This window comes from Astatotilapia calliptera, chromosome 17 (assembly GCF_900246225.1).
Source record: "Astatotilapia calliptera chromosome 17, fAstCal1.2, whole genome shotgun sequence".
Classification (NCBI taxonomy): domain Eukaryota; kingdom Metazoa; phylum Chordata; class Actinopteri; order Cichliformes; family Cichlidae; genus Astatotilapia; species Astatotilapia calliptera.
Genome location: NC_039318.1, coordinates 38879653 through 38899939, shown reverse-complemented (window position 1 = coordinate 38899939; position 20287 = coordinate 38879653). Strand labels below are relative to the sequence as shown.

Sequence of the window (20287 nt, the reverse complement as noted above, 5' to 3'; positions counted from 1 at the left end):
GAGGTGACACGATGCACACAGGCTGTGAGAGAGTGTCCACCACCATCTTTAACAGTCTGAGTGGCACTAAGCAATCGTTGATGCCATTGTGCCCAGTAACCATAACATTGTTTGGAAATGCCATCTGTGTCCCAGCTGAAACTGAGCGAGGCAGTGATAAAACACGGCCCCTCTGTGGTCCGACTAATGTATCCAGTCGCAAATCGAAGAAAGAGATCTGCTGACTTGGAGTTCGTGAGCTCTTTTTAAAGTTCACTAAGAAACCCAGTGCCCGAATGTGGAACAGAACCAGCGAATGCAGGAATGCAAACCTGAGAAACTGCCTGTGGCTCAGGTGTCTAGCCATGTTAGATTGTCCTGTGGACCAAACGGGATTCAAAAGCTGTCTGACTGTTAGAACTGGAACGTTTGTAGATATTTGTTCAAGACTTGCAGGGCCCATATAACCTTCAGGATTGACTGTTTGTGGGCCAAAATCACACCTGCATGCCTCTAGAGTTTCCATACAAGAGGCAACTTGAAACTGTCATCACCAGCAAAAGCTTTTCTACGAAGTATTAAATCAATTTCAGTATATTTCTCATTATTACCCTTAATTTATGGACATCTGTAGTTTGATTTCTTTGCATCCGTGGATTGGATGGGTTGTTACCAACCAACTCTGGTGAGAATTTAATATTAATAGCACCTTTAGAAATGTATTTACTTATAAAACTGGTGATGCATTCAAAACTTATTGGGGAACAACAATGAAATATAATGGGAACACTTGACATGGTCACCTGAACATTTAACACAGCCCAATTCCACCCATTCTCACAGCTAGGAGGACTGAGGCTTCTTCGTCCTGGGCGTTGGATCCTGCCAGAGGCCTGAAGGTGGGCCTTTGCTCTAAGCCGACTGGCATAGAACTCGACCAGGAGGCTGCGTTCTCACTGGTGGCACACCCACAGCGGTGGCAGTGGGCGCCACTCTCTTATAAAATTAATTTGATACATAGAAAAAAAACTGAACAAGTGAAGCATTGTGAATACCTGAATGCACCGTACTATATAAATATTCAGACCCTAGGAATCATATTTCCAGCTGAATTCAGAATTTGCTTTGGGGGTTTTGAATTAATTTAGTGGTTTGATTGCAGTACATCAGTTTCATGTCTTGCACTTGAACTATGTTAAACTGCACTGTCCCTTTTAAATAAAATAAATTCAAGTTGATTTGAATATATGTGACAAAATTAGGATTTATTTTGTGTATCCATTCTGCAATTGAAACGTCATTAAAAGCCTGCGCTACACTGACATCTGGTGGAGGGTCAGGCAAACAGGAAAGGTAAATGAAAACTAGTTCATGTCAGTGCTGCTTTTATTTTGAAAGTGTGACTTTTATTTGTGTAGACGTGCAGGTGAATCCTCATGTCGGATGCAAAGAGAAAGATTAATACCACATGCCGCTGCGCTCTGAAATATCTTCCGTTTCTTTTGTCACACACAAACTTCTACCCTCGTTGGCGTTTGACTTTCCTACGAAGAACACATCCGGGCATTTTGAGCGCACTTCATACGTATTTTGGCTGCGACTGATGACGAAGTTCACAAACGACAGCGTTCTCTGTGGCGAAACATGTCACCCAGAAATCCGGGTACGACGCTCGGTAAGTAAACGCATGTACGGGCAGAACGTCCGCAGTAATCGTGCTCCCACGTTACCGTGACCCAATAGCACGATGATTTTGTTACCAAGGAATATTCACGTCGTCATTTTGCTTTGCGCAGGATTTCACGCTGAAACTTTGAGTGTACGATGCTAAGTTAGGACAGGTGAAGTCAGTGAAGCAGTTAGAGGTGACTGACCCTGAGAGCACGGATGTTACTGCACACTAACAAATAGAACCGGAACAAGCAAAGGAAGCGTTTTAATCCTGCTTTCCGACGTGTAGCTAGTTTTTACTGAGCAATCATGTGACAGCTGGCTCTACTGTGTGATTGAATACTCATGAGGTCTGATTAAGACCTAACACAGCACTGCGGTCTGCTGACAGTTTGTTTCGGACTAGAAAGAAGAGCACGTGGGTTTACCTCGTGACACTACAAAAGTTTAAAGAATGACAAAGTTGATTTATATTCTATATTTCCACAAATGTCCTGCTGTTATTATTCTTCCCACTCACTCCTTCTGTGATTTGACGATGGCCACCTCAACATCTACACAGTACACTTTAAGTAACCTGCGCTCAGAGTGGATGTTTGTCAGTCCAACCAGAGTCACCTGTCAGGCACCTGCACCTGTACTCTAGTGTATTTGTAAGGGATGAGCACAGAGGTCGTATCTGATGTATGAACATGAGATCAGGTCAGAATGAATCCAGACGTGTCACAGGTTAACCTGGCGGTCACATTAACAGTTTGTGTTTTCTGACATTTGTTGAGCTGATGGAAAAGTTGCATCTGAAATTATGTGACATAAAAAAAACACGTTACTCTTTATGCCCGCTGCTCTTCTGCAGTGCTACATGCTAAAGTAACATGAGCACAGCTTATAGACACCTGACTATGGTGCTATACATTATGCATACATTTCATTGTCTTGTGTCTTTCATCTCTTTGTATTTGATAGGCCCTTGTGACTGACAGACCATTTACTCAAGTAAAGTACAGATACCTGAAAATTCTACTTAAGTATAGTAACTAAGTACTTCCCACCTCTACAAATATGTTTAAAACAACGACTGATGAAAAACTCAGCATTTTCATTCTTTCAGACTGTTGGTGTGCCACAGAAAACAATCCGACACTACCATAAGGGAAAACACTTAAGCCCTTTTCCCATTAGTACCTACTCAGATTGACTGGTTTCCATTACCTAATGTGTGTGGTTGTTGTTATAGCAACGTGACCATTGTCCCATGACGTAATTGGTACACAAACACTACAAGAAAGGAGGTCGTCGACGTGAGGATACACCTGCTGCTCGGTGTGTCTTTTTGTCACACTCGGGGACCGTGGCGTTGTTTTTGTAGCCTTTCCTTCGTTGCCTGGGTTCAACAATGGTGCTTTTGATTTTCATGAACAAGACGCTCTCATGACTCACCGAGTGATGCCACTGACTAGCCAATCAGTGGCATGCAGTCTGATGACATCACATTTTAGTACCTGCTTGCATCACTTTGTAACCCCAGGTGAGCAGGTAATATATTAGTACCTCATACCAGGTACTATGACCAACTGCAAAACCCTGAAAATCGCAGCGAATCATGGCGAGTCGATCTTAGTAGGTACTAATTAGGCCGCCACAAACGATTATTTTGATAGTCGACTAGTCACCGATTATTTTTGCGATTAGTCGACTAATCAGATCATCATCCATTGGACGTAAAACTACAGCTTATTGCACCAGCAGCATCTGCTCTTATATAACTATCATTAGCTTACAGCTTTAAGTGTTTAACAACAACAACAACAATCTTTATTTATAGAGCACATTTAAAAGCATTGGGCATACCAAAGTGCTTTACATAAAACAATAAAAGGTTCAAACATTGATAACGGATAAAAAAAATAAAAAATAACGAGTTAAGGTCTGTGCTAACTAAAAATAAAGACAAGATGATAGTTTATTAAATTTTAATGAAATTTGCAGATTGTTTCGGTGAAGTTTAATAAACTTCTTGCTTTCTAAACTATAACAGGACACCGGAGTATATTCTCCAGCGTCTCACACTTCTGATAATCAGCTGTCTGCTTGATGTTTATTCAGCTGTGTAAAAACTATAACTTTAATCTCAGCCAAACCGATTTACTCAGGAACAAATAAAATACTGAAAAAAGCCAAACAATAACATTTTTAAGTTATCTAAGTGACTCATATATCATGTTTAACCTGAGTAGACAAAGACAGGCTTTCTAACACGTGTGGGGTCCGGTGTTATCCCCGGCTCTAGTGAGCCTAGCCCCCGGCTAGCTATCAAGCTGGTGGGTAACAGACGTCTCCGAAAACGTCGGAGCGCTTTTGAAAATATGCGGTGTCTTGATAAACCGAGCAGATATTTGAGGTTTGCACAGCTACATTCTCGCCTGAAAATATCTTAAGTCCTGCCATCTTCTGTTTCAGTGCGTTATTACACTCTTGAATCCTACTACTTATTTCTTACAAAGCTTCAAACGACGCGTCGACTATTAAATTACTCGTCGACGAATTTGATAGTCGACTAATCGTGGCAGCCCTAGTTCTAATGGAAGGGTACAGGCAGGGTGTTGGTGTTGATTGCCCGGATCTTGTTCTTTCCAAGAGCGAGCATTCCCAAGATCTTGGGTATTTGGTGGTTTCGGCTCCTCTTCATGGTTCCCATTCACCTGCAAGATTCTAAGGTACTTGTAGCCGTCCTCAGTCTGCAGTGTCACCTACTGGTAGTACAATCCCCTCATTTCTGACCATTTTTTTGTCTCTTTGTTGCTCCAACTGCACGTCTCCAATATGAAAGAAATTCTCATGTCGTTTCTGTAGAGCCTCATTCACTCCCAGCATACAGCTTGAAGCCATCCATGTTAGGGCTGCAGCTATTGATTATTTGAGTAAATAAGTTTGATTATTCCATCGATTATTTTGATAACAAATACTTTGGTCTTATTAATGAGCAATAATAAATATTCAAACGATGAAAAACGGAGGTCTTTCAGAATAAACTATTCATTGTATGGTTTACCTCAACTTACTCTAAGACTTACCGTATTTTTTGGACCATAAGGCACTTTAAGCAAAACAAAACAGTCAGATAAGTCAAATTTTACTCAGCTCATTCTTCTTGCTTCCTCCACTTCTGTACCATTGATTCATTAATGTTGAATTCTCTGCAGCTGCTCTATTCCATGTTGTTGCAGTATATTAATGACTAACCTCATATTGTGGATGGATTATCTCAGTTGTTCTCCTGACTGAAGTTTGGTCCGTTTACAGCATCCTGCCATGCGATTGCATTTGTCTCTAACTAGGGCTGCTCAATTATGGCAAAAATGATAATCACGATTATTTTCACTGACATTGAGATCTCGATTATTTGATGATATTTATTTAACAATAACAATGTGTTGAATAATGACTTTAAAGATTGTCAAAAAATAATATAAAATAGTGCAAATACTGATAACAGTGGAAATGTTTGCAATATAAAAAATAATTGAAAAATGTAAACATTAATGTTTAGTGAACTTTGCAGTGTTGCTCTGTGGTGCAGCTACGACACTGTAGCAAAGTTTACACACTGTGTCTAATTGATCCACGTCTGACTGAACCCATAATGTTTCCACACCACTGGAGCTTTTTTTTACCTCTTTTCAACCAACTGCAGTCACTCTCCTCTCCAAATAACTTCTGCTTAGCTTTCCGAGCTTCCCTCTGGTCCTCTTAATCAGCGGTCCCCAACCCTCGGACCGGTACCGGTCCGTGAGTCGTTTGGTACCGGGCCGCGAGAGTTGAGGCTCAGGTGTGAAATGTATGGTTTTCAGGGTTTTTATTGGTTTTCAGCGTTATTTTGTTATCGTCTTTATCGTTGACTCGGTTTTCCTCGGTCTTTTCACGTGTGTTATGAATAAATTTCATTTTTTTCGGTACCGGTACTAGTTTTATTTTGTTGTATTTATCCGCGACACCTTAAAGGCCGGTCCATGAAAATATTGTCGGGCATAAACCGGTCCGTGGCACAAAAAAGGTTGGAGACCGCTGCTCTTAATTGTTGTGACGCGTGTTCGAAATGCAGAGAGGTGCGTTCGATTTGCCACACGGAGCAGTGTGAGAGTAAAGCACGAGGGAGGGGCTAATAATCGGCTCAGTCACTTTTAATGATCGTTGAAAGCCCAGATCGTAATCGAGATTAAAATTCGATTAATTGAGCAGCCCTATCTCTAACCATCGGGAACCCTCACGTTAACTTTTATCGAGTGGAAAAAAAGTTAGCATTCAACCTCCAGCTTCACTGTGTTTATGCTATGCTAACATAGCTGTGTTGCTAGCCACACGTAGCACATCATTATATAGCAGCTAGCCCAACTTCAGTAACCCTACAAACGTCACTGCTGTTTAGTTTCCTGTCTTCATTTATGTTGGAAGTGACAGCAGAGCTGTACGTTTGGATTTTTCAGAAATCTCTCAGTCAGAACATGCTATATCATGTTTAGGTGGAAGCTAGCGAGCTAACTTCCTGCTAACTTCTAACTCTGTTAAATGTCATAAATTCTGTTTTCATGGATGCCTGGATGTTAAACTTAATTGTTACACCTGGTAAAGCAGCAAAGCTGATCGTTTTATTAAAGATGAAAGACTTTAGACAGTTTTAACTCTCAGTGATGCTGCAGTGTTCGTTTGACTAATGGCGTCAGACTTAAACACCAGATTGTTCCAGTATTACTGAGTCTCCAGCCTTTGGCGGCTGTTCTCATGTTGTTCCCCTGATGCTGAGTTTCTACCTTGTATGGCTCAAAGCTGACTTACTCTCCTGGTTTCTCTCTGGTGTTCCTCTTTGGGGCAGATAGCTGTGAGTCTTTGTAAGATTCAAGCTTCTTTGTCACGTGCATAGTTATACAGATATAACACGCAGTGAAACGCTCCTCAACTGTGCAAAAAAGAGAGACAGAACTTTATATACAGTGAATGAGTATTTACAAAGAGGACATTATGTGCAGCAAGTGGGTGGCATTATACAAATAAAGATAAGAGGCCTCACATACAACAGTTTGTTGTGCTTAGACACCTCATGCTCACGTCCCTCTGTGCTGCTTTGATCTCTGCCTCTGGTATCGAGAGGACATCTGATTGAAATACTGTTGAAATCTCCCAATTCTTTGAATCTTTGGGCTGAAGGAAGGACAATACTCGGTGTATTTATGCTCAATCAACAATCATTTATTTCCATACAATTCAATACTTAAGAGCATAAGGACCATCATGATGGGGAGACATGCCTGAAGAGGGTCACAGCAAGTCTCAAAATGGTGACGGGTTGCTCAGCTTTTTATAGTCTCTAGTGGCCCCCATCTAGTCGTAAAAGCCAAAACATCACATTCTTTCTCTGTTACAGCGCCGAAGTTATGACCTCGGCAGTTGTTTCTCTGCTTTCTTTAAGGTGGGGGTGTGGAATGTGGTCTGTCTATCTCCCCTGTCTTAGACACAGAGTCTCCTTCTCTTCATGATTCAACAATAGAACATGTCAAGAAAACAGTGTAACACATTCACAGCCGATCAAGGATACAGAGTGATGCACATTTATCTAATGAACTAATATGTAAATATGTTCTGTTAACTCAAAAGTATAATGAGAACTAAACTACATACAGCTCACACACTCTATATTAAAGGGTATAATATGATCTACAGCAGTATTCTAATTCAACTACTTTGATTACATATATAAGGTAACATATGATAACAGAATAATATCACAATACTCTCTGTGTGTTTCAGCCACTTTAATAAAGTGAGTTTGTTTCTGTTCTTCTGTGTTCATAACAGACCTGGAAAGGATATCCAAAGTGAGAGTGAACACACAGGCTGTGTTGAAGAGGGCTCAGTTTATCCAAAGACAGAAGATCCCCAAGAAACAGTGGCAGGTGAGCTGTGCTGTAAGCTGTGGTGCACGATGACAACAAGCCCACGCTGTCTTAACTTGTAACACCAAAATGCATTTATGTGTACGTACATGTAAGCACACCTCTGTGGTCATAGACAGTATTAACTATAAGGCGGGTTTCAGGGCTACATTTTTAACATGTCTCACGGTGTATCCTTCTCTGAGCGCTGTTTCCTTGTGTGTCCTTGCAGGCTGCGTGGCTGCTGAAGGCCGCGACCCTGATCGACCTGACCACTCTGGCCGGAGACGATACGGCCTCCAACGTGCACAGGCTCTGTTTGAAAGCTATCCAGCCAGTTCGATACGACCTGCTCAAGAAGCTTGATATGCACGACAAAGGTCCGCCCTCACGTCTGTCAGGAAAACTGACTGTCGCTCATTTATTCACAGACAAAGTCAAACACAGGAGGCTTTGAACCATTAACATCTCACAACCGCATGAATTCAAATGTTTTATTTACCTTTTTCTGCTACCATGATCTCATTGATCAGTTTTATCATCCTATTTGTCATCGTTACCTGATGAGTAAGCATGCCAGACTGCTCAGACACTAGTCCGCCTGCAGAGGGAGCCACAGGCCAGTTTATCACCACGTTTCTTCTTCTTTGCTCTGATCCCTGATGTCAGGCGTGACAACAGCAGCGGTGTGTGTGTATCCATCTCGTGTGACTGATGCTGTCGGAGCACTTAAAGCAGCCGACTCCAGCCTTCCTGTCGCCTCAGGTAAGTCGTAGCTATGGCAACCCTGTGTGTGTAATATAGAAAATGAAAGGCTTGTGCTGCCTGGGCTCCACTGTGTTATCTGTTTCTCCCAGTGGCCACTGGCTTCCCAGCTGGCCAGACTCCACTGGAGACCCGCCTGCAGGAAGTGCGCATAGCAGTGAGTGACGGCGCGACGGAGATCGACATCGTCATCAACAGGATGCTGGCCATTACAGGACAGTGGGAAGGTATGCTGCAGCCTCACTGTCGTTACTGTGGTTGTATGGAAGGATCTGTGTGTTTAATACTGATGTCTGAGCCTGTAGTAAGAGTTTCATACGTGATGAAATGCCAGTTACAAAACAAACCATCGGCTAATCCAGTAATCCGCCCGTTTCCTGTCACTTCTGTCTGCGTCATGAGGGCAGCAGAGAAGGTGAGGCCTCCCTCAGTGTCGTCCCCCCCCCCCCCCCCCCCCCCACACACACACACACACACACACACACACATGGGCGTGCACTGAACACGTCAAGTGATTTCAGTTTCGTGTCTCCCTCTGCAGCCATGTACGACGAGATCCGTCAGTTTCGGGAGGCTTGTGGCCCCGCCCACATGAAGACCATCCTGGCTGTCGGAGAGCTCGGCTCGTTCACCAACGTCTACAGAGCCAGCATGGTCGCCATGATGGCTGGTCAGTCTCACAGCTGTGTGTGTGTGTGTGTGTGTGTGTGTGTGTGTGTGTGTGTGTGTGTGTGTGTGTGTGTGTGTGTGTGTGTTCATCTGATAGTTTAATTACACTTTCTAGTGAAGCTGATCATAAAATAAAAACTGCATGGTTCCAGCTTTATATTTGTTTTCTGTTAGTAATTTCAGTTTAAAGACGAGCAGGTTGGGCTGTGGATGTAATAACAAAGCACTGCATGTATGAAGCTTCTTTACTCCATGGAGGCCTTTTACAGATGCAACTCAGTCTGTGAAGCTCGATTTAAGGTTTTACGACATGTTTAGCGGCGTCTACAGAGTGTGAGGTCACTGGGCTGTAGTTTATATTTGCTAACTGCTGAGAGAACCAGTAACCCACTGTGTGTGGGGTCATTTACTGCCTCTGGCTGCAACAGCATCCCATCCACTTTCACTTCCTGTTGCTCGAGCTGTTCGTCGTTCTTTGTCTCGCTGCACTAAAATGTGAAAGTCTGTCTGTAGCTGTGATGTTCAGGTTTGTATAAATGAGTGAGGGGGGGGGGAGTCTAACAGAGATTTCTGAGAGTTTGCTGATGTTGGGATTCCCAGTCGTGCTTTGGTAAGAAATGTTGTGTTTGTAGTGTGATGCACATGTAGCAGCTGCTTATGATGTTTGGGGGGAAAGACAGTTTTATTCCATTAAATGATTGCATGTTGCAGACGTCTGCTCTCTGCTCTGCCAACAGAGAGATGGAGGGAACTATTAGCAGCTACGAGCCGACCCGGTGATGTCGTGTCCTGCACAAGACTAAACTTTAAACACGTATCACACAGTTACGTCTATGACCGTTGTTGAGAACAGGGCTCCATGATGTAAATGAGCCTTTATACATGCAGGCTTCATGTCCACGTAACGCTGGGTTCATGGTTTTGATCAAAGGTGTGAAATCATAAAGATTTTTCGGCAGAGTCTCAGATGCCCTTTGGGCTCGCAGCAGGAAAGGCCTCCAGTGTAAACTCGCTCTCCAGGCTCTTCACTCTGACAGCTGTTAAATGACTGAGACTAGCTTACAGAATAAGTTGATACACAGGATCTCAGACCCGTGTTTTCATTGGTCATCTGTTCTGTCGTGTCAAATGAAGCACGTGGTCACACAGGCTGTATGACAGTAGCATGTTGATCTGCTCCTAACTCTGCTTTAATAACAGCTGATCTGCACTCACTGCCTGCATACCTGCAGCGTATGTAGAAACATTTACGCCATGTAACAAAAATTGCTGACACGCACGCACACGGGCGCATGTGCACGCACGCACGCACGCATGCACACAGGCACACGTGCACGCACACAGGCACACGTGCACGCACGCGAGCGTGCTTAACCAGCCGTCACACAGGCGCACGTACACACACACACACACGTACACACACACACACACGTGCACACACGCACACGTGCACACAGGCACACGTGCACACACACACACACGTGCACACACACACACACGCGCACACACACACACAGGCACACGTACACACACACACACACGTGCACACACACACACAGGCACACGTACACACACACACACACGTACACACACACAGGCACACGTGCACACACACACACAGGCACACGTGCACGCACACAGGCACACACGTGCACACACACAGTAAGCCGATTACGGACCTAAATTGTCAGGCGCTCTGATAGAGATCGTCATTAAAATACATTGCTTTTGTCACCACACTTGCTCCTTAATCTCCTCTTGTTCCTATGAATTGCATATGAGATTCCTGAAATTGAATGATAATTTTACCTATTAATCTCTGATATAGCCTTTTTTACCCCGCCGTTCCCCGCCAGTATCTCCCTGCCCACGCAAATGAATAGAGCTTCATTACCGCCACCCACATTTAATAACCGTTATCCATTATCTGGTAATTAAGACTCCGTATAACGAATCTTAAGGATTACGCCAGTTTGAGAAAGAGGGGAGAGAAACTGAAAAAATACATATAACATGTCTTTAATGAACTGTAAAATTTCCATCTTGTTCTGTTCGGTAATGAACGGTCATTATAACTCAGGGAGGCAGGAGGGCGGCGCCTCTTTTTTCTGCCCCTGCAGTTTGTGGGTAATCTGTTAAACTGCGTCATTTCATCTTCTATTTTTATCAGTCTAGCTGATAAAATATAATTGGCTGTGAAGGAAGGCGAGGAAAGAAATAATGATTTTTATTGATGAGCATTAAGCTGTCGTTTGTTGCAGCAGCTTACGCTTTTCTCCGGCCGCGCTGTCGGTGCAGTCGACCTGCATGGGAACGCCGGCCTCGAGCCGTTTGTCGTCCCGTCGGACAAATTTGAAGTCGAAACCCGACAGCTGAGCGATGCAACATAACCTCAGTACGTGCTTTTGTTGAAGACATCTCATCTGTTCCAACACGGCAGGTTCAGACTTCATCAAGACGTCTACAGGGAAGGAGGCTGTCAATGCTACTTACCCTGTTGCCATAGTGATGGTGAGAGCCATCCGTGACTACTTCATGAGTACGGGCCACAAGGTACAGTGGGCGTGAACACTCACTGACTGTAGAACAGTTACTACATTTATTATGTTCATGAAACCAGCATCACGTTCACTGTGACTGATGGACGGAAAGTCTTTGACATGGAAAGAAGTACTTGCATGAATGTGGAGTCATGTGTTGAATGAGCAGCTCGAGTACTCGAGTAGATGAGAAGCATTTTATCAAACAGCAGGAACTTAATTCTGCTCAGTTTCATTAAGATGCAGCAAAAATCTTAATGTAAACATTTACATGGCAGCGCTGCAAGACAGGTTGAGTCACCATGACGTGCGTCTACATCAATAACCGATCGTAGGCCAGTCGAGGCTCGCCACAGTGTGCTCTCTGTATTTAGTGTCAAAACAGACGGTTTTGATTTTAGTGCTGTGGAACCAGGTTCAAGCAAAGTTCCTCAGATTAAAACACTCTTTATTAGTTACACCGTGTTAGTTCTGACCTGCTTTTGCCTTCAGAACTTTATTGTCAGTGTTGCGACAAACAACTACTACTGAAAAAGTACCAGGTACTGTGACCTAATGGAAAACCCCGCAAACCGTGGCGATCTGAGCTGAGTAGGTACTGATGGACCAGTAGAGCCCCTGGTCCATCAGTAACCCTGTCCCCCTGCCATGTGAAAGCCGGCAGGGGGACAGGGTTGTACTGATGGACCAGGGGCTCTACTGTGTGAAAGCTGGCAGGGTTGAAGTCACCAAAGATGGAACCTCGGGTGCTGAGTCTGTAGCCGGGCTCTGGCAGAGTGGATAATGTCGCAGCAGAGGGAGGAACGTAAACAGCCACAGAGGTCACATGGGTCCAACTGCTGGTTGACGCATGTGCACGTAACATTTTTTAGGCGTGTGTATTTCCAAGTACCACCTTTGTAGATGTGTCATCGTGCTCCAAGTGTGTTGTGTGTTTTATTGACACACGTGTGCATGCCTTCTTTTAGGTGGGCTTTAAGCCAGCAGGGGGCATCCGAACAGCTGAAGAGTCTTTGGTTTGGCTGACTCTTATCAAAGAAGAGCTGGGTGATGATTGGCTCTGTCCCGGCCTGTTTCGCCTGGGAGCCAGCAGCCTATTGGCTGACATTGAGAGGCAGGTGGGTACGCAGTAAACACGCAGTAGATGTGACATGTCTTGTTTTACACAAGGTTTTTACAGATGGTTTTTGCTTGGACAGATTTATCATCAGGTGACTGGACAGTATGCAGCGTATCATGAGCTTCCCATGGCTTGAATTCACCTGCTTCACGTTTTAAAGAGAAGCTCAGAAGATCCACACGAGCCTCATTCGTAAATCTGCTGCTCCTTCAAGGTGCTTTCAGTGTCCTGATGAATAACCCAGCTGGTAATTTAAAGCTTGAAGCGAAGAATGTGATGAAGATCAAAGTTTTTTACTTGTTATAATTTAACAATCGCACTTCATAAAATAAACACGGAGTGGAAAAACAGTTTGTTTCCTGTTTATTCTTATAAATGGGGGCGATCGTGGCTCAAGAGTTGGGTGTTCGTCTTGTAACCGGAAGGATGCTGGTTGGAGCCCCGGCTCGGACAGTCTCGGTCGTTGTGTCCGTGGGCAAGACACTTCACCTACCACCTACTGGTGTTGGCCAGAGGGGTCGATGGCGCGATATGGCAGCCTCGCTTCTGTCAGTCTGCCCCAGGGCAGCTGTGGCTACGACCGTAGCTGCCTCCACCAGTGTGTGACTGTGAGAGTGAATGAATAGTGGCATTGTAAAGCGCTTTGGGTGCCTAGAAAAGCGCTATATAAATGCAATCCATTATTATTATTATAATAAAAGTTGGTAAACTGTAAAAGATGCAGCAGAGTGTAAAGTTGAGTTTAGTTTAAAGTTATGTTGGCTGTAGGTGTGTCAGCTGTCCCATCACAGCCTCATTAAACATTTATACTGAAGCTCCAGAGAGTAAAATGCAGCACATTAGTGTTGGTGGAGAAAGACAGGAAGCAAAACGGTCTCAGTCCGTGTTTTTTAAAGTTTCTCCTGAAAGCATGAAGAATGTTTAAGGAAAAAAACATTACTGATCATTTTGGGAATAAAGTCAAAATTTCAATATTAAAGTCGAGATTTTGAACTCTAAACTCTGGTAAAGACGAGATGTGCTGAGCAAAAACACACAAAGGCCCAGCTGGACTTTTGCTGTCAGGTGACCGTGCAGCACCATGCTGTGTGCAAGAGATGCACCATCAGCTGAAACCAGAGTGTGGCTTTTGCAGCAGTTTTACGTCACTCGTGGCAGAACCACCAGTCGTGTCGGCAGTGATGGCAAATATAAATGAGCCATCAGAGCAACAGATCTGCGATAGGAAGCGTGCGGCTTATGCTGCCAACCATAAGTGATCCTGACCTGTCCACTGATCTGTGCTGAACGTCTTCCTGAGGATTAGACGCAGGGCTTGAACAGCATACAAATACATTTGAGGTTCATCTCAAGGCAGAAAACTTTTTCTTTTATACTTGAAGACGTTACAGACGCTGACCTTGGACGAATGAGTCGGTGCCTTGTGGAGTGATGGGCACGAGCTTTTTCATTCACCTTCCTCCGAGGGGTTGCCTCAGCTGATCCTCTGCTGTCACACGATCCCTGCACACTCACTGCATCGATGAATGTTCTCTGTTGTCTTCCTGTTTTCCTTCTGCCTGTCAGCTCCATCTTCAACATCACCTGCCCACTATAGCCACTATCCCTACCAAGTAAGTGGGCTAATCTAAAGACAAGGTTGGTGAGTAACTAAAATAATAAAAGAAAAACAAGTTGTTTTTTCTAGTTTGAGAAATGGCATCATGTCTTTGAGCCACAGGGAGTTTGGGGGGTTAGGTGACTTCCAGAGGAGTAAGGATACACCGTGTTGTCACCAGGATGTAAAAGCAAGAAACTTTGTTTTGCAGGGAAGATGCATTTTTTGATTCAGTGTGTTTGCCAGTTCAGTGACCCCATGCTGCCTGGCTGGAGGGCAGGAGTGTGGTTTGGAGTCGGACCCACGGCCCTTTACTGCTCGTCTTCCCCCACGTCTCTTTCTCCCTCCCTGCTTTCTCGTCTCTCTTTGCAGCTTGGATTTTGGGTTCTGTTCTGGTGAACTGAAAAAGAAATTATCTGCAGACATAGATAAGCTTTGAGAGATTCCCATAAACTGAATTGTTATTATTAATAGATAAAAATTCACCAGTTGCTGATGCAATGAAGTCATTAAATGTATCATCTGAAAGCAGAAGTGAATAGAAACCCCGTGGGAAGGAGAAATGGGATTGGTCTAGAGTCCACAGTAAGGGGGGCACAGCTGGATGACAGTCAGAGGGAATCACTTTAAACTGTCAGTGAAAAAAATCAATACAGGAATAAGATTAAAAAAATGAATATGTCCTTGTTTGTGGATTAAGAAGTCTCCAAGAGTCAACACAGCCATCATGTAGTTAAAATAAGATGTAGATCTAATTGTGGGGGATTAGGCGCAGGTGTGACCACGAGCGGTCCGTTTGAATGAGTGGCAGATTTCCCAAGGACATTTCAGGGTAAAGTGGTCTCTATCTTGTAAATGTGTGTCTGTAGAAAAGTTCAGCTTTGAGGTGAGAGAATCACTTAGATCACTTAACAGGATGTTTCACATCTTTAAAATTCAGTTTAGTAATCTGAATAATCGACTACATCAAGATTCTGGAGGATATCAAACATACTGAGAGTCATTTAAATAAAAAGGAAAAAAACACTGAGTCACAGCGTCATAACTAAGAAACAACCATTTCTTGGAAGCAACAGTTCCTCCCAGTGTTGGAACATTTGCTGTCAATGTGGATTTCAAAGTTTCCATCCTATGCTTGGTTAGAATGGGGGGGGCATCTATTTTGGAGTGTCCTGTATGTGTTAGACAGTAATTTTGGGGCTTTTGAGATCAGGTGTTTGTATTGGAGATTACGCGTCGGAATTTCAGGAGCGGGACCACGCCTCCAAACACGCTCCCTCCGGTTCCCTCAGTTCTGCAAGCTGATCATTCTCGTCTACGTGCCCCTCCCTCCTTGTTCTCAATTCTTTAACTTCTTCACTTCTATTTAGTGCATGAGGATCTGCCAGGGAGGCGTCACCAGTCGCCTTCGAGGTCTTCCCCAAACTGCAGCTCAAGTGTGGGCCAGCGAGTGAAATTGGACTTGATTAGTGTGAGATAGCGATAAGACGACAGCATCAGCAGACTGCTCAAGTTTCTTCTTGGTGTATTTTATTTTCTGTCATCTTAAAAAACCCCGGTTGTCCAAACCTCACTGGTTTCATACAGATTTGTACACACCTGAACCTCATCAGTCTCTCATTAACAAACAGGTTAGCCAAAAAACAAAACACTTCATCTATCTTACAAACTCATTTACTCTCAAATGGTTTCAAAAGTAAAACACTTTATGCAGTACAACTCAAAAAGCTTAGTTTGTACCCAGTGATGCAGTCAGTGACATCATGAGCCTTCATAAACAGGAAGTGCTGAGCCGGCCCCGCCCACACACCTGCTCTGGATGTGAGATCTGAACAAAGGGACAAACAATGGTAAGTGTAACCAAAGCAACGTCAACAAGTATAATTCAACAAAAATGTTCCTTTAACAGAAAAAGGACCTGATGGTTCAATAGTGTTAACTTTAAAAACATATACATGGATGTAAACTAACATAATGCAACCACAAACTAACCCGGGATAGTAAGTAGAGCAAAGCTAGAACAGCACACTAAAGCATTGTGGGTTTAGTTTAGACGTAGACTGCTTTATCTTTGCTCCTTTGCAGTGTTTCGAAGCTGACACGCGGGGGTTTAGAAATACACAATCCAGAGATCTGAACCAGTCTGGAGCTCGGGATCATTGAAAATAAATGATTGATTCTTGCTAAGAGCATCATTTTTATTGAACGGACCCTTCACATGAGCGATGTGGGTAGAGATTTCCATCTAGACACATCGTCTTCTACGTTCTTTCTTTAAACAGTTATGGACACTGTGGAGTATGTCAAAGCTTGCAGCACCTCCATCCTCTTAAAATTTATGAATTATTATAAATTTTTATTGTTACCAATTATTGAAACATTTTTCTCTGTGTTATTTAATTGTTGAAGCAATGAGAAAATGTTTTAATACAGTCAGATATTTGAATTCTGACAGCTGTTTACAAATATCTGTCATTTCTACTCTTTACCAAACAGGCTTGTTACTTGAAAGTGAAATGCATTTGAGGTATTTTTTACATCATTGCATGGCTTCATGAATCAAAACCATTTCAGCCTAAACAGGAACAGATCCAGTCCAGTAGCTCCCACCCACCCCATGAGGTGCCGTCACGGGAGGCTGTTCAGCTGGAAGGACTCCTGCCTGCGGCTCTCTCTGTACAGCTTTTATAAGCACTCATACGTGCGACAATAGTATCTGCACCTCAATTTCAGCTTCATTTATATTTCAATTTTGTGTCATATATCAGAATATTTATATATTAGAGCTATTCTGTAATATACTCTAGTATTTTATATTGGTCCTTTAACGTGTTCTGCTGCTCTTTTACTGTCTCGGAGCAGCTGTGACTTCCTCTGGGAATAATAACGGATTCTGATTCTGATGGGCGTAATCTTCTGAGCTGCAGAGTCACCAAGAAAAATAGCGTCCTGTGATTTGCCCGAGAGAGCGGTAACGCAGAAAGCCACATTGATTCCTTGCCAGGTAATTAGGATGCTGGTTGTGATATGCAGCCATTGATTTCTTATGGTAGCCAGTTTATACTCTCGGTTTAAGACAACGGTGACTAAATTCCAGCGTAGCCAATAATCTTAATGCCACGAGCCAGGCACAGATATTGATTTAATTACAGAATGCCTCCCAGGTTCTGGACACGTACAGTTTTTTATTGATCAGCAGCAGCCTCCACATCAGCACCATCACACGACAATCAGTGACAACAGGATGGAGTTGCATAATAGGGTGAATAAACTGACACGTTTAATCAGAGTTTGGAGGGTGACCTCAGCTGATCAGTGAAAGCATTTTTACTGCAAACTGTGGCAGAATATTCAGATATAGTGTGGTGAACGTATCCAACCGGATTTCTTCTCTCTGGTTAGCGTACAACAAGAACACAGTGAATCACAGCCAGGTGGGACAAACTGTTCAGTAAGACTGGGGATGATTAGCAATAATTTATTTAGCCAAAATGAAACGTATGGACAGATAGTAAAAATACTGTTTAAGCAGTGAGACTGGTAATCAGTTCATGTTTATTACAGTGAACCTGAAACGTTTAAAACAGGAGCTAAAGGTCATACAGCAGGAATGGAAGTAAAACACAAATAGATTATTATAGGAAAAAAATCCAAACACAAGATTCATAAGGGAAATTCACAATTTCATAACAAAGAACAACTAAAGCTGTTTGTGGCTGTGTCAGAGTGAGGACTTGGCTCCTCCCCCCACTGCGCTGTTATAGGAGCTGCCATGTTGCTACTCTGTGCAGCTCCAGCTCGCACACCTGCTGGACACGATCACGCTGTCCTGCACTTTCTAAGACGCCCGGCTGCTCCAGCCTTAACTGCTAATGGTTTTACTGCAACTGACAGATTTAGAATTAAGTTAAATATATTTATATTTATTTAAAAAGACACACATCTTAACATCTTAACATACTTACATTATTCTTCTCTACTTGTCAGCCTGTTAGCGGCTTGTTGTTGGCTCATTAGCCGTGCTACACCCATGTGTTGGTCTCACAGTCAATGTTTGAATGATTCGTCCACAGATCCAGCCTCTTCTCATTATAAATGAAGAAAGGGTGGAGTCTGGTTGCACTTCCTTTGTGCCTTGGGGAGGGCCAACCTGGCCCAGAAGCTGCTGCTGGTCTTCTAGTGCTCCTCAGTGGAGAACGTGTTCTCTTACCACCTGTGAGTTTAGTACGCTGGCACCACCACTGAGAACAAAAGGCCACGCAGAAGGTAATTACAGTTTTCCTTGATTGCCTAAAGAAACTGGGATCCCCTCAGTTTTCATCGTCTCTGAGCAGAGCAGGAGACGCCTCTTCCAAATGTGTCAACCCTTTCTTAACACAGCTGTCATTCAAACAGCCCAAACCTCACTGTTTTAGCTAATGCAACCAAACAGCTCCTAAATATTAGAAACCATCTAGATCCGTATGAAATCACCAAAGCACCTGTTTGACACGCCTTCACTCAAATCTTCAATTAGCACTCAGTCTGCAGGCCTTCAGAGGGGGTCTGTGCTGTTTCTCATCAGCGTGGATGGAGGAGTTCTAAGAGGAAGAGGAGTCTGTGTGGGGTAGAGGTGTAGCTGGAAGGTCTCAGATGAAACCCGGGGAACTGTTATTGATCACGTTATCGATCACGGCCTGAACAACCTGTTCTCAATGTCTCAGTCTTCCAAGTCCCGTGTTTTCTATGAAGAGTTATAGTTTCTGAATTTTGCAACTGATCCGTTTCCAGTTTTACTTGGTGGATGAGTTCATGCATTCAAAGCTTTGTTTCAGTGACATCAAGTGGCAAAACAGGAGACAGCAAAACAAAAGGTGTGTCCTAAGTCTGCATCCTTCCCAGGACCAGGGCTTCACAGTCAGGCTGGGCCTTCAGAAGATCGTGAAGGTCAGAAGTGTCGTTTGATTGTCGGGTTTTTTCTGTGTCCAACAGTAATTTTAAGATTAGCTAGCAACACTTAGCTAATGTTGTTCATGAGTAGAGTCAGCTCACTTTGGTAATGTAAATATAATATGGCCAAAATGTAATTTATTGTATTAATAAATAAAATGATTGAATAAAAAATGTACAGCTGTAAAATTGAACCGTTTCAAACACTGAGATCATCTTCTCAAAGACGAGTATTTTTTGCAGTGTGTATAAAAGAGAAATATTGTTCTTTTAATATTGCATGCTATGATGAACTGTGTGTTTTTGATAAAATGAGGAACAGACTGATTAAATGTTAAAGAAATATTTTACAGTTATGGCATAAATCATGCAGGATAGAGATCAGAGCTGAAACAGGCTGAAACTGGGCAGAGATGATACAAACACATCCTTTAAATTATGATGTAACACTGTAGATGCAACAAAGTGAAAGAAATATTTATAAAATATTTGTTTCAAATATTATAAAAATGATTAATTATAAAATATTCATTTTCAGGCACATTCTGCTGTCTCGGTGTTCTCCGCTCCCTCTTTGAGGGACCCAAACAGTTTGCTGAAATCTCATTATTGAGTGAAATCTGTTGTTTCACAAACAGAGGGGTAATCTTTTGTTTGGGGTTTCCATGACAACCGGTGAGTTTTCAATTTCCGGTATCTGAGTTGGTCGTCCCAGAAACTGTGAGAATAACCGTCATCCTGCCATCGCCTCACTCACGACCCCCTCCCATCCTGTACACACACTATTCCCACAGAGCAAAGCTGCTATGGCCCACACCAGACACAGTGGTGGTCCTGTGCTGTGTAGACCACTCAAAGTGCTCTATAAAACACATTCACCCACTCAGAGACTTTTTCTAACTACCAGGGATCGAACCACTAACCTTCTGATCAGCAGACAACCTGCGCTACCTCCTGAGCTACAGCCACCCAGTGGTAAACACGAGTAAACCCTCACTAGGTTTGAGATAAAGTGTACACTCACAAACCTGCAAACCTGCATTTGAAACGTTGGCTACCATAGCAGTATAGTATTGCAACATGGCATTTG

The 20287-nt window shown here is 43.2% G+C and overlaps 1 protein-coding gene across 1 annotated transcript; it reads left to right on the top strand.

The window, feature by feature from the left end:
• The first annotated feature begins 1373 nt into the window (after positions 1-1373).
• Positions 1374-13021, top strand: dera (deoxyribose-phosphate aldolase (putative)). The gene is made up of 9 exons (XM_026147426.1): positions 1374-1654; positions 7501-7598; positions 7810-7957; positions 8247-8342; positions 8435-8569; positions 8884-9012; positions 11452-11564; positions 12520-12669; positions 12751-13021. The coding sequence occupies exons 1-9, from the start codon at positions 1624-1626 to the stop codon at positions 12805-12807; spliced, it is 957 nt and encodes a 318-aa protein (XP_026003211.1). The 5' UTR covers positions 1374-1623; the 3' UTR covers positions 12808-13021.
• The last annotated feature ends 7266 nt before the right edge of the window (positions 13022-20287 follow it).

Coding starts and splice junctions, on each gene's coding strand:
- dera (XM_026147426.1), top strand. CDS start 1,624: ATGTCACCCAGAAATCCGGGTACGACGCTCG. Junction 7,599..7,809: donor TCCCCAAGAAACAGTGGCAG/GTGAGCTGTGCT, acceptor GTGTCCTTGCAG/GCTGCGTGGCTGCTGAAGGC. Junction 12,670..12,750: donor TGGCTGACATTGAGAGGCAG/GTGGGTACGCAG, acceptor TTGCTTGGACAG/ATTTATCATCAGGTGACTGG.